The sequence below is a fragment of the Leptinotarsa decemlineata genome, unplaced genomic scaffold, assembly GCF_025532065.1.
Source record: "Leptinotarsa decemlineata unplaced genomic scaffold, Ldec_3_MD MMD2_P_RNA_scaffold_2, whole genome shotgun sequence".
Taxonomy (NCBI): Eukaryota; Metazoa; Arthropoda; class Insecta; order Coleoptera; family Chrysomelidae; genus Leptinotarsa; species Leptinotarsa decemlineata.
In genome coordinates, this window is record NW_027412529.1 from 4,834,147 (window position 1) to 4,848,703 (window position 14,557).

General features: G+C 35.5%; 1 protein-coding gene across 4 annotated transcripts in view; it reads right to left on the reverse strand.

Moving 5' to 3' along the window:
• Nucleotides 1–14,557, reverse strand: part of LOC111517437 (multiple edematous wings) — a 91,657-nt gene that overhangs the window by 9,544 nt on the left and 67,556 nt on the right. For all 4 annotated transcript variants that reach the window (XM_023173600.2, XM_023173601.2, XM_074182042.1 and 1 more), the window contains 8 exons: nucleotides 12,260–12,464; nucleotides 10,757–11,042; nucleotides 9,581–9,810; nucleotides 9,275–9,524; nucleotides 9,049–9,205; nucleotides 7,283–7,443; nucleotides 6,984–7,219; nucleotides 4,256–4,491 (listed from right to left, as the gene is read on the reverse strand). In XM_023173600.2, coding sequence (XP_023029368.2) covers nucleotides 4,256–4,491; nucleotides 6,984–7,219; nucleotides 7,283–7,443; nucleotides 9,049–9,205; nucleotides 9,275–9,524; nucleotides 9,581–9,810; nucleotides 10,757–11,042; nucleotides 12,260–12,464 — 1,761 coding nt within the window. The remainder of the gene's footprint in view (nucleotides 1–4,255; nucleotides 4,492–6,983; nucleotides 7,220–7,282; nucleotides 7,444–9,048; nucleotides 9,206–9,274; nucleotides 9,525–9,580; nucleotides 9,811–10,756; nucleotides 11,043–12,259; nucleotides 12,465–14,557) is intronic.

The window sequence follows — 14,557 nt, forward strand, 5'->3', positions numbered from 1 at the left end:
GACGTAGTTCATTTAGATGACAATCAGTATCAATGTGTAAAGCAGAACAACGTGAAGTCAGATTACCAGAAAATAGAGAACTAAATTCAGCACATAATAATAGACATAATAAAGACAAAACTCAAAATTGAATTGTTTTTTCAAACACAAATTAGAATAGAATACAATTTATTTCAATAAGTTACATAAAAAAACTGTAGAAAGTATTCTTGGGTTCAAACTTCATTATTGCAGATTTATTAGAATTGAACTTGAGATTATAGGCTGTAGAAATGTCAAAGATGGCTTGAAGATCGTTATTAATTATGACTGAGCAGATGTAGAATCACAAAACGAAAAAGAAAAATATAACTGCGTGTCATCTGCATAGCGATGTATATTGCATTTTTTTACAAACAGTAAAAAGCTAAAAAGCTAGGGCCCAAGGATAGATTTTTGTGGCACTTCCTTTGATACCGGTAGAGCATCCGATTCAACTCCATGGCACTCTGAAGATATGAATTTGCTTCGAAAAAAGGTTACAAGAGACCCACAAAAAATCAAGTAGTGGTGCGATGCAAATTTTCTATGTTTAAATTTCAATAAAACAATATTTCTCACATTTAAATGTCTTCTTCCGAATATAGAATTAGGTGCTGACTCTATATAATCTGACAATATAGAATTCTTGGGACTTAACATAGATACCAAATTGAAATTCAGAAATCATATTAACATGCTAAACAAAAAATTATCATCCGGCTGTTTTGCCTTCAGGTCTTTTCTTCATTATGATTTCCTACCACATAGTAACGGCTACATCCAATAATTTATTGCTAAAGAGTTAGGTTACGCTGCGGCAAAAAATGTATATTTTACTCTCATTCAGTCAAACTTGAGGCATGTAATCCAGTTCTGGGGTTCGTGTAGTAATGAACTCTTTGAGAGTGTATTTTTGCAGCAAAAGCGAGCGGTGCGGTATTTGTGCCAAGTAAATAGGTTGAATTCCTGCAAACCTCTTTTCCTGAAACACGGAATACTGACACTAACCTCAATCTACGTTTTAGAAGCTACATGTCTCATTTACAAGAATAAATCTTTATATGGAAATAACAATCGTACTGCACAGAATGCAATGAATTTATCATTAATCATCCCTAAATCCACACTGATCAAAGACTCAATAATTTACGTCAGTGTCAAAATGTATAATAAACTTCCTCAAGATATAAATAACATGGATTCTCTTAAAACTTTCAGGAAAAAGTTACCCTTAACTATGTTTCTAGACAAGGATATTCGCAAAGTGCGTGACCTAAGCATACTTACGCTTTTTTTGCATTTCAATTATTATTGTGTATTGTGACACTTAACGACATCTAGTGGCGAGTACTGGTACTATGTACCATCTTTTTCAGCTACCCGCTAGGTGGCATTAGGCGTAATTGAACATTTGGAATTATCGCGTTGGTTCGAGAAAGTTCTGGTTCTAGCTAGTGTATTCCGATAACCTCGAGATGGCAGTAATAATTGCATATAAAAAGGCTAGCGGCGCAACTGCGAGTTAGTCTGCGTAGGAAAGGCGAAAGAAGCGAAACTCTATTGTGAAATAAAGTATGTGTGATTTGTTAGTATGGAAAAGAAGCGAAAAATCGACAGTGAATGCAGAACATTCCAATAAAATGGAACTTTCAGTATTTTGTGATTGAGTCCAGTAATAAGGTGCTATGTTTAATTTGTAATGAAACCATAGCTGTTCTCAAAGACTATAAAATTAAACGACACTATGAATCGAAACATCTTCAAAGTTACTCCAAGTATACAGGAAGTTTGCGGAAGGAAAAATTTGAAGCTTTGAAACGCGGACTCAAATCGCAGCAATCTTTGTTTACCAAAGCGAATACTGAACAAGAGTCTGCAACTCGCGCCAGCTTTCGTGTGGCTCTTGAAATCGGAAAACGTGGCAAACCATTCACCGATGGAGAAATGATAAAAGAATGCTTGATTGCAGTAGCCGAAAAAATATGCCCCGAAAAGGTAAATTTATTTAAAAGTGTCAGTTTGTCAGCAAACACCGTGGCTCGGAGGGTGCAAGACATCGCAGAAAATATATCATCTCAACTGTCTGACAAAAATGGACATCATGAGTGGTTTTCTCTAGCATTGGATAAGTCAACGGATGTGTCAGATACTGCTCAGGTGTTGATTTTCATTCGCGGAGTAGATAAAAGCTATGAAGTGTATGAAGAACTTCTTGATATTGATAGTATTCACGGCACGACAACCGGGGCAGATATTTTTGAGGGAGTTGAAAATGCCATTAATAAAAAGAACCTTTGATGGAGAAATTTGAAATCTTTAACAACTGATGGAGGCAAAAATATGTATGGTAAAAATAAAGGAGTGGTTGCACTTGTGTCAAAGGCTGTAGAAAATGATGGTGGTTCAAAACCATTAGTCTTACATTGTATCATTCATCAACAGTCCTTGTGCGGATAATGTTTGGATATGTCTGAAGTTCTAAAACCAGTCATATCAGTTGTTAACTTCATCAGATCCACTGGGCTGGATCACCGATAATTCCGCGAGTTTATTCAACAGATTGGAGAAAATGATTTACCATATCATACTGCCGTACGCTGGCTTAGTTGCGGAAAAGTCCTTAAGCGCTTTTTTGAACTTCGAGCAGAGATCGAAATTTTTTTAAATGAGAAGCAGCGCCCTTTTGCCTATTTAGAAAATAGTGAATGGATGTGGAAGTTAGCCTTCTATGTCGATTTGACAAATCATATGAACGAACTGAATTTGAGATTGCAAGGAGAAAATCAGCTTCTCCCTGATTTATACACCAATATCAAATCCTTCAGGCAGAAAATAATACTATTTCAATCGCAATTACGTAAAAAATGTTTCGCATATTTTGAAACATGTGAAATTTTCAGCCACACTACAGAGACTGAATTTCCCGTCAGTTTTGCAATCGAAACTTTGAGTGCTTTGAAGATAAATGTTGATACTCGTTTTTCAGATTTTGATGTCATTGCAAATGAAATTAAGCTTTTTCAAAATCCTTTTGATTCTGACATTGAAACCCTGTTTCCGGAAGTCCTAATGGAAATTATTGATTTATGGTGCAGTGATATGCTTAACAACATCATCTTTGTTCGAATTTTATAAGAGTCTTCCACTGGAAAAATTTGATAATTTGCATAAATTTGCTCGTGGGTTGTTTTTTGTTTTTGGTACTACTTACTTGTGTGAGAAAACGTTTTCCAAGATGAAGTACACAAATAATGTTTACAGATCTCAATTAACCGATGAGCATCTTAAATCTCTTTTGATAATTGGTACAAGTAAAATTGATCCATAACTACAAAGTATTGTCGGTGGAAAATTACAATTACATGAATCTCATTAGTGTTTTTGTTTTACTGTGATTCATTTCAATTATTTGTTAGTTATTAATATGCTTAAACTTAGATACATAAGTTAAGTTTTCTTTGTCATCATTTCTGTCGTTAAGTTTTACCTTGCAAGTAAATAAAACCGAGTAATTATCATTCTGTGTTTTCTTCTTCAACTTATCACAGCAATAGTAACAACAATTAGGTAATCATTGGCTGTTGCGGGCCAGATTGATGACAGTAAATCATTGGCTGTTGCGGGCCGGATTGATGACACTGGCGGGCCGGATTTGACCCGCGGGCCGTAGTTTGGAGACCTCTGTTCTAGATCATTCCTGAACATTTCACCACAATCTAGAATATTCCTTGATGTTGTGGAATGCTCTGGACTGTTCTAGGGAGTTAAACTTCCAGCTTTTATATCTTCAAAAACACACCCTTCAGGTTTTAACAGGGACCTTCTGGTGTGACACACAGAAAAAAAATGAATGTTCTGCCACCCGTGTGAAGCCGAATTAGGTCACTAGTTAAAAATAATGTGTTTTGAGCTGTATGTCAACTAACATCCATTTCGTGCTTTCATTAACTATAGAAAAAAAATTACCAAATATCCATCCTAATATTTCATCAGCATTTTAATCACAAAATTGATTGATGTAGCCGTTACTACGTTGTAGGAGACCATCGTGAAATGAAACTTTCTCTTGTTGTACTACTTTTATTTGTAACTATCGTACTTCAGTTTTGTCCAATATGGACACTTTCAAACTAATACAATAGAAAAATAAAAGTGGTAAAAACATAGAAAGTTTCATTTCTCATTTTAAACACTCATTACAAATTTACACAATACGATATTCTAAAAAACTCACCGTGAACCATGGCACTTTCCAGATATAGTAGCCACTTTCCTGGTCTATTACCTTCACCAGGACCTGGAGAAACCTGCAAAGGCCACTCGATGTTTACTTTCACATCGAACATATCCCAATGCCCATTATTATCGATCTGATATTTATGGATAACTCTGGCGCCTATGTCTTCCAAATAGTTTATGCTCGATTCTCCCATGATTTTACCGCCGTAGAATAAATTAGAGGTTGCTTTGCTGTAAATGAGAAAAAAGTGAAATTTCCCAAGAAAAATCGGTGAAGGAAAAAACCATTTGTTCACCATTTATTTCTCAGGATCATGCCTATTTAATAATTATTTCAAACCATACATTTCCGAAGTTAAAGTTTTTTTTTTGTATTAGACCAGTGACCAGTATAAATGTAAAATTGACTTTAGCATATTTTGTTAACATTCAGTAGCACATATGACGCGCATCCGAAACGTATCTAACCAGCTTTCTGCATTGGGCCTCGTCATAGGGCCGTGGCATCCTTCGAAGTAGTCCCCATTTAAATGAATCACACGCTCTCATCGGTGGCCTTCAGCTCGCGCGTCGCATTACTCTGAATCGTATTGATTTTCTTGAAAACGCTTTTCTTTGATTGGCATTTTCAACTTCGGAAACATCGGAAAGTCGCAGGTAGCTATGTCGGGACTGTACGAAGGCTGGCGAAGCTGTATAATCTTGTGTTTCGCCAACAATTGCTGCACAAGGTTAGATGGATGCGATGTCGCGTTATCATGGTGAAGAAGCCATTCATCGCTTCACCAAAGACGTGGCTGTTTTCTTCTCACTGCATCAAGCAGTAACAACTTCAACGTAATATTTGGCCTAAAAATCCGGTGGTTGTTTGACTGGATGCTTCCACTGTGAAGATTGTTGTTTACTTTCAGGATTGTAGCCATGCACCCATGATTCAAAGAAGGGTCACTGTCAACGGATGTGCGGCCATTTTTAAACACCCTGTACCATTCCTCATCTGTCTTGTGCACATATGAACGCAAGTCGATTACTTTTCGTTTACACCTCGTATAATGGACGCAATGCCGGTGCTCTCAATAACTCGTCTGAAAGAACCAATTAGTTTTGCGTATTAAATGAATGGAGAGGTCCTAGAAAATTAAACAGAAGTAAAAGATCTTGGAGGAACTTATAATTCTCAATTCTCATTTTCTAGTCATATCAAAAAAATATCAAATCTGCCAATATAATTCTGGGTTTTGTGATCTGGCGGGCATCATGCTACATTAAGCTACTATATTAGTCTTTAGTATGGCCTAAACTAGAATTTGCTTCTACTATTTGGTCCAGGGAGTATAAAACGTATCTATATGAATTGGAAAAGGTTCAGAATGAATTACTAAAACATTTATAGTTGAAACAGCATCATGTGTGTGTGGCCTGACTATAATAATGTAACAAATTAATGAATTAACTGCCTTAAACAACAATATTTCACTAATCACAAACTAATTTATTTACAACACTTAGCAACTAACGCTTAATTCATTTCCACTATTTCAATTTCTTGTTTAGCCGCTCGATTCACTTTCTGAACTGCCCTCTTTGGTCGGGAAGACGTGCTTATATCGGTAACGGTCCTTTATAGAAATCTGTAGTCGGTTAGGTCCTACAATTTTAGCGGCGATTCCCGACTGCATTCTTTCGCAGTGATGTCATGTGTTTGTTCGCTGAGTCGGCCGGCATATCGGTCAGGGGCGGCTTCAGATTCTTCGGAATTCAAAATATTATCTTTGGAACAACGAAAGAACTTGAACTGTATGATATATCTACACAAAATAATAAATACTAAAATTAACTCTTCAGAAATTCTCAATGTGATTCCATTCAACGTTCCTCCTCGTCGTACACGTTCTATACTCATTTTCAATATATCAGGAATAGGGAATCCAGAAAGGGGACCACTGGTTTTCATCCTCAAATTAGCTAATAATTTCAACACTTTGAATAAGACTGGACCTCACCCCCAGCGCTCTATCACAAGAATGGTTTAGACTGCATATCGAATACAAGTATTTGAGGCTGACTTTCCACATCTCCACAATTTTGAACTCAGTTCATCTCCTACAATTCTGGGCATTGATTAATAGGTAGTAGGTATAATATAGACAATATTTTTATGTAAATATTTGTAATTCACCTTATTTATCCAAGCCTGTTTGGGTAATAAATGAATGAATAAATAAAAAACCATTGCGAAGCTCCAGGCGCAGATCTTAATGCGGCTTTTATCTTTTATGAGAAGTATATAAGTTGCAAATAAATAAATGAATGTAGCACTTCAAAACACTATACAAGAAGGTTTATAAAAAAATAAATAAAAACAAAAAACAATATGGGAACCTGAAGTACCAAACGTTTCGTCTGGTACTGCGGCATACATCATCAGTGGTATGTGCATTGACTGTGAGGATGAAGGTTATATCTCGAAAATGTTGAGTTTATTTTAAACAGTTCAAATAGTTTATTCACATATTTGAAAAAACTCCATTCCTAACTTGAAACAAGTTTAGTCAGTTTCCGTGGAAAATGTTTTTTGATTAGGATTTACACTATTATAATCTCATAAAAAACTCAAATTTGAAAATTATATGTAAACTTGGACCTTAGAAAACCGAACGTGACATTAATATTTCCCAAAACAGTTTCAATAATTATGTTCAAGATCTCTAGACTTAACTCACCCTCTGATCTGGAATTTTGCCACTTTCCGTAATATCACATTGATCGTCTGAGAGGTTTCTTTTGAAAGTTCTATCGAAGTCGAATTCACGAACATGTCTATCTTCAACTCCTGATCTTTGGTGTCTTTCCTAATTTCGAATTTCAGTCTCAGGTTCAATTTGCTACCTTCTTTAAATGGATTACCAATATCACAACTAACCAACGTTTCATTGTGGAACACACATTTGACGTGACCCTGAAAGAATCACTGAGATTATAACCAATATTGAAGATTAGAAGCTGCCAAATCAATCCTTACCGGAACATTTTTATCTGATTTTAGCGAAACATAGCTCAAAGCTTTGGGATGGACGACAAATAGTTTGGCTTCGTAGGCAGAATCTTTACTATTCGTTATATTTGCTTCAACATCGAAAACTTCGTTAATGCTCTTCACTTTGTAATTACCCAAGCCATCGCCTGAAACAGCAAATTGGGGACGTTTTGATGATATTCAAACTGACTGTAAAAATCACAACTGTAAAAATCGTTTAGACCATCAAAAGTAGCAAACTTTTTGAATCTCTTAGTATATTCATCATCCTACAATATGAACTCAAAACCAAGAAACTAACTGAAGAATGCTTCAAGTAGGTACTCTAAATTTTCAAAAAATTTGGACTAGACCCGTTTGCTACGAGATTTCAGAAGTTTTTCCAATGACCTCTTTCATGAAGATCTCAGGAACGCAGACTTCGAGTCAATTTATCAACGATAAAGGAGACACACTGTGTTCTCTGCAGTTTGGGTATAATTTACTTTTAAGTGTTTTACGAGTTTTACCTGAATTTCCAAGATAAACTGAAAATAATTAAGCAAATTGCAGTAAACAGTCAGAGTTCTCTAATAGAAAAGATAATATGAAGTAAAACTCATAAAACACTTATAAGTAAATTATACCCAAACTGCAGAGAACACAATATATGTAAGTATAGTAGCAACAACTACTCTGATAAACTTTCAGAAAATACTCAAAATTACTTTTTTAAATACAAAATAACAACCTTTCATAAGTAATAATAATTTAGGCACAATTCTGTTCAATGCAAAACCCAAACGAGATAGAATGAAAAAATCAGGTATATATAGTGGCGAATATATAATGTGGCGAATGCTTGACAGTATATACAGGCCAAACCAATAGAAATTTTGACGTCTGTTTGGAAAAAAAATCTACAATGTATGAAAATTTTCAAGAATCAAAATACCAGCTAAGTAAAGATAACCCCAAAATCCTACTCATATGTAATAAAGGGAAAAAATTAATTCATTGGAAGCCATGGAAATTAACAAATCAATTAAAAACCTGAAACATATACCCCTAAACGAGCAACTCGATTTATGTAGGTCACTCTTGAATTCATAAGTTTGACAACCCCTATAATATTCAGTGTTGAATTTTATAGTTGGCACCCTGGTTCGTTCAACAACCTGTCCTTCTATCTTACCTAAAAACTCCCGATATAACCGAGTTTTCAAATTTCACATTTTAGTTTTATACTTGATGATGAGGTTAAACTCAAAACTGGTCGTATAAATGAAATTAACTAGTGGAAATTAGACAAAAGTGTTTATTCATTTCAGTAAAGTAATGTTGGTATGTTGAAAATTTTGAAAAGGCTTTTAGAGCTTGCAATTTTTGAGACCTCTACGTCGTATAATCTTTTTGTGGGCGACAAAACATCTTTGCATGAGGAGGATACTCCCCAGAGAGAAATATCATACCAAAGACAGGACTCGGCTTGAGAATAATACAGTATAATCAGCTGTTTATGGTCTAGAATATAACAGTTCAAAGTATTTTTTTGTCTACTGTGATTATTTTTTCATTTGTATTGTAATCTGTGAAATGAAGACCTATCATTATTATTATTAACACTATTATTATTAATGTTAGTTATACTGAAGAGAGGTTCGAACAATAACCATCACCATGATGAGGGAGATACTCAAGAAAGAAATCAAGCATATCAAACATGACAACAAGATATGGAACTCTTCACTTGAAAATCTATAACAACTCACTTTCCAAATTAGTTCCTGCCTTGAGAGTGAGATAACTTTCGCAAATATCGTCGTCGCCACACTCCTTCTGAAATGTTGCCTCGAAAAGTTTGACAGACGTTTTATTCAAAATAGCACTGTGAAATGTATTATTCTCCAAAGTGTAATTCACTCGAAACTGAAACGAAGAAGAACTCAAATAAAATATCGCTCAGAAGAAAATCTAGCTCGACAAATCATTCTGTACCTTAATCGGCGATAAAATATCACTGACGGTCTCTTTGAGGTAGGCTACTTCTTTCTGACAATACTGTTTTGAGTAACTACTGACTGAAATCGTTTTGCTCCTGGCTGAATAGTGTTTGTTTTCATGCATTTCGTCCAATAACCAAATGCGGTTGATGAATTTTTTTTCTTCGGCTATATTATAGATCACGTGGAACTTATCAGTCTTTTTCAGTTTACCTACTATGGAAAAGCAACACTGGAAGGAAAAACTGGAAAAAAACATATGTAAACAGCTAAACCACTGAATGGAATACAATTTCCTTACCAAGTGTAGTTACTCTGGCCCACAGAGCATGCTTTTCTGGAAGCGTTTATATTTTTCAACTCGTTGCTTTTTATTTCGATTTTTATATCGATTATAGGTCTCGCTTTGAATAACAAAACCTTCTCCGATTCGAATGCTCCGACAGCCAAATCTGGATATCCGTTATTATCCATGTCCATTCCTCCACTCAAAGAGTAACCGAAAGTTTTGAGAGTTGATATCCTGATCACCTAAAACAATTTTATTCTAAAATGTATTTTGTTTCTCAAGATCGTCTGGGAAATACATAATACTATGCGATATATATCTTATTTATTTGCTAATGTTAATAATACGTTTATTCAACAAACAATTCACAATAGGCAATTGAATATCGCATAAATACAATAAAATAAACATATATACTCATAGAAGCAAGTGATTGCTTGTACGTGAGAGAGATACTACTTGACAATTTCAATAGAGCTACAATGACTATTATAAAAAAGCAATTATATATGAAATCCAAGAAATACAATACTATTTATTGTGGGAGAATCCTTCTCACCATCGGAAAACTTATGACGGAAATCAAGACAAGTCTGAAGACTATCGAGCAGAGATAAATACCTATAAAGAAATAAATATTTTGAAATAAAATCTCGAAACATTTATCTCTCCCACAACATACTGTTGTAAATCATGCCCTAATGAAAATAACGCCGGCCGCCACTGGTAGCCATAAACCAATTGTGACGTAGCTAAGAGCGCGCGAATGGTCGATTTTCGCTGCTGCTCTAAAAGCAGCCAGAATAATGCTAACAATTTCGATGGAATTTCGGCGAAATTTTCTACCGTATTCGTGATATATAAACGCTAGCCGCGAGCATATCGACACAGTCAAGTGGAAGTTACAGTGCGGTACGCGACGTGATCTAGTAAGGCGATAGACATTCGAATAATAATTGAAGTTTTAGTAGAAGTGTTTATTGTATTCAAAGTGAAATATAGTTGAGTTGGATTATTGTAATTGATAATTGCTTGGAGGATCGGAAAAAAAGCTGGCCCAAGTGTATTATATAAATAACTAATATTTTTTGAGAAAAATGATTATTTACCTAATTTTTTGAACAGACCTCGTACACTGATATGATAATGATAATAATAATAGTCATGATTTGCTGACTGAGCACTAACCTGCGATGGTTCTTCGTTGAGGCCGTTTTGAGAACCCAAGTATATGTAAACGGCGCCCCGTTCGTTATCGTAAGGCGCTCCAATAGCAACGTCGTTGTATCCGTCCTTATTGATGTCTCCTAGGGATGTCATCGAAAATCCGAATCGGGATTGCTGCGTACCGTGGAGGACTTTGTTCCATGTGCAGTTCTCCTGCACGCAATTCTTCATATTATAATAAATATAAACGGCGCCTCCCTTGTTTTCTCCGTAGTAGAACGGAGCGCCTACCAACAGATCGTCGTAGCTGTAATACAAACCAAAGTGAGAAATCTTATCAAACATGAATTCTGATGGTAGGTACAGTCAAAGTAAACGGTATTGTGCATACTTCAAGTTGGCGACACTCTCAAAGGCCTAAAAAAGCAATACATAGCAATGAACCGGCAGCGAGCTAGTCCACGTGGACTGTAGACTTGTATTGGATAATTTTTAAATCGGGAATGCGTGGATGGTTATCGCCGTCGTGTTCAGTTCAGGAACTGATCGCGATTTGAGTGTTGAAATTCGATATTGGTGCAGTTATAATTAATACTTAAAATTTTTGTTATCTGTTTAAAATGTGGCGTCCTTGGACAAGTATTTATAGTAATAACGAGTGTGATACCAACGCAGACTTCTTTCCAGTGCAGTGATTCCAATAGCGATGATGAACAATGCGAAAAAGAGATAGATAATACAGGATTATCAAAATCTTTAGATGTTCCTCTGATAAAATCATTGAAAAGAACAATATATACGACTGTTACAAAAGCAATGAGATTCCTACAACTGAAATCATAAGAAAAAAATTGAATACCTCCGGCCATAACGTGGGCTGCTGTGACAAAACTCTTCAGAATTGGATATAGAAACTAGAATTTAGATTTAAAATAATAAACAAACACCAAGCAGTTATGGAAAGCAGAAGAATAGTGGAATTGCGTAACAAATACTTAGAACAAATAACTATATACAGACAAGAACAACGGCAAATTTTCTATTTGGACGAAACTTGGTATGACATTCACGTTACGAAAAGATGGACTGATGGTTCGAGAATGTGTACGCCTAACGTACCTGCAAACAAAGGACCGCGACTAATAATTGTGCATTGCGGAGGATGTAAAATGTAAAAGATGGATTCCGAATTCTTTGAAATTATGTGGAAAAAAACTTGAGGACTGCAGTGTTGACTATCATAAGAACGTGGAAGATAATATTTTCAAGGAATGGTTTGAAAACACATTAATCCCAAATTTGGATGTTATATAGTTATTGTGATTCTTATATAATCAGAAATGATTATTGAATAAAGAAATTAATTAGCTCCCTAACAATATTATTAAAGGGGAGTTGTTGGAAGGTAGCTTGCACTATATCGTTTACTTGAACTATACTACCGCCTTCAGGGGCCTTATTTTTACCTTATAACAGTTACTTAAAGTGAAAAATTTTCACTGAAAACCAAGTGCAACAACTTACCCATCATTATTAACATCCACAGCAAGTACCTCATACCCAAAACTGGATGCAAACTGTTCACCAGTGATAATCAAAGAAATATTGAATTCTTCGTTGTTGTACTTTGTAAAAAAGTACACCTTTCCCTTCATTTCTGCTCTTGGGGCTCCCGAAATATACGTGTACTCTGATTTGTCAAAGAAGTGTCCGCCAGCGACACTCATTCCTAAAAAATATACCCTATACATTTCGGACTCATTATAATACTTATACTCGACTTCCATGATATCAATTTTAAAAGTTTTCAGTAACTTGTTTTCAGAATACTTCAAACAATTCAACATCTTTCAATCTCAAACTCATAAAAATCGAATGGAAGGAAATATTATCAATGATAATAATTATAGATTTTCACAATAAATTTCATTTTCAACTATTGAATGGGATGAAAAGTTCGTATGGTAACTCACAGGTGGTGCTACTAGTATTGAATCCATATGATTTTCAGTTAACCCTAACCTTCAAAAGACACGAGTACAAATGTCACAGCTGTCGGACTATTAGTTTGTGGGATAGAACATTCTGAGTCAAGCAACTTTAGTTAGTTCGAAGAAAACTTATAAAAATGAATTTCGTGTGTTAATAAAGCATTGCTTTTCGGAGAAATAAATACTGTTGAAGCCAAAGCTTGGCTTGATAAACATCAGTCGGACTTTCCACCAGGAAATCAACCGCTGAGAAGTGGTTTGCTGAGTTTGAACGGGGTGAAATCAACACCGTCCACGCAGTGGACGCCCCAAAGAGGTTGTTGTGATGAAAAACCAAAAAAGTCCACAAACATTTCTGGATAACCGCAAAGTGGAGTTGATCCAGACGGCTGAGGCTCTGAAGATATCAAAGGAACTTGTTGGACATATTGTAACGAATCTGAAGCCGCCCCTGATCGGTTGAATTGATACGCCAGCCAACTAGTCGAACAAACACAGCACCTCGAAAGAATGCAGTCTGGAACTGCCGGTAAAATTCTAGACGAGTACCGAACCGCCTACAGAATTCTCGAAAAGACCTTTACCGATATAAGCCCATCTTCCCGACCCAAGAGGGCAGTTTGGAAAGTGAATCGAGCGGCTAAACAAGAAATTCTAATGGTGGAAATAAATTAGGCGTTAGTTGCTAAGTGTTGTAAATAAATTAGTTTGTGATTATTGAAATATTGTTGGAAGTAAATTTGTTTAAGACAGTTAATTCATTAATTTGTCACAATATCGTGCATGAAAATTTGGATGTGTGAAATTTCGCACCAGAATCAAAACGATCGTCATCTGAGTAGACCTCACGTGGTGAACCGACTCTAAAGCGTGCAAAGAGGCAACAGTCGGCTGGGAAGATTATGGTATTAGTGTTTTGGGATGCGCATGGTATGATATTCATCGACTATCTTGAAAAGAGAAAAACCACAGTAAAAATAATCAACCAGTAAGTGAACTCCCACAACTTTTATCCATATATTCTCGGTGACCTTGAAACGAAGTGCGGAGCCAATTTCGTTCTTTTCACATAGGCGTGCGCTCATATAAAAAAAGAAATTTAAAGATATTATAGAAGATTTTTTGGTAAGTTACTTATTCCCTACGGCGATGTCACCGGCTTTTCAACAGCCCAACCCTTGAAACATGCGGTCCACACATGTGTTGATATTGCCGTCCGGCCAACCCGAGCAAAAAATCCGGACATTGACCATTTAAAAAAATGTTCACCGAAGTTTTGAATGTGTATTTTCTTTTTGTTTCATTTTCTTTCTCTCTTGTCTTGAATATTTTTTTTCTATAATGCTGATACATATAATATAATGTGCTGCAAATAAGTACTCATGTGAAATAACAAAAAACAAGATTTTGGGGATGACGTTGAAGTAGAAGGGATGGCTAAATCTAATAATGGTGTGAAGTCTGTCCCAGAGGTTCCCAAAATTGAAAATGGCAAAACAGTAAAAGGTATTGTTTATAATTGTTTAATAACATAATCATTATAAACAACATTATCATATCTATATCAGTACTTGACTTTGATAACGATTGTACAGTGTTTCCAATTTTGTTAAGCAAATCAAGTCTGCAGCATGCTTCCAGCCATACAGATTGAACAACTTATTAGGTACTTACTTACCTTTCGGGATCTTTCGGGAATCTATAAAATTTCTCACTATAATTGTAGGCCTTGTTTTTGCAATCATTGAAGCAGCAAACATTTCCTGACTTCTTTTACTCGTATAATTTATTTTTTACATCTCTCATTTACTATTCGCTCAATAATAAAACA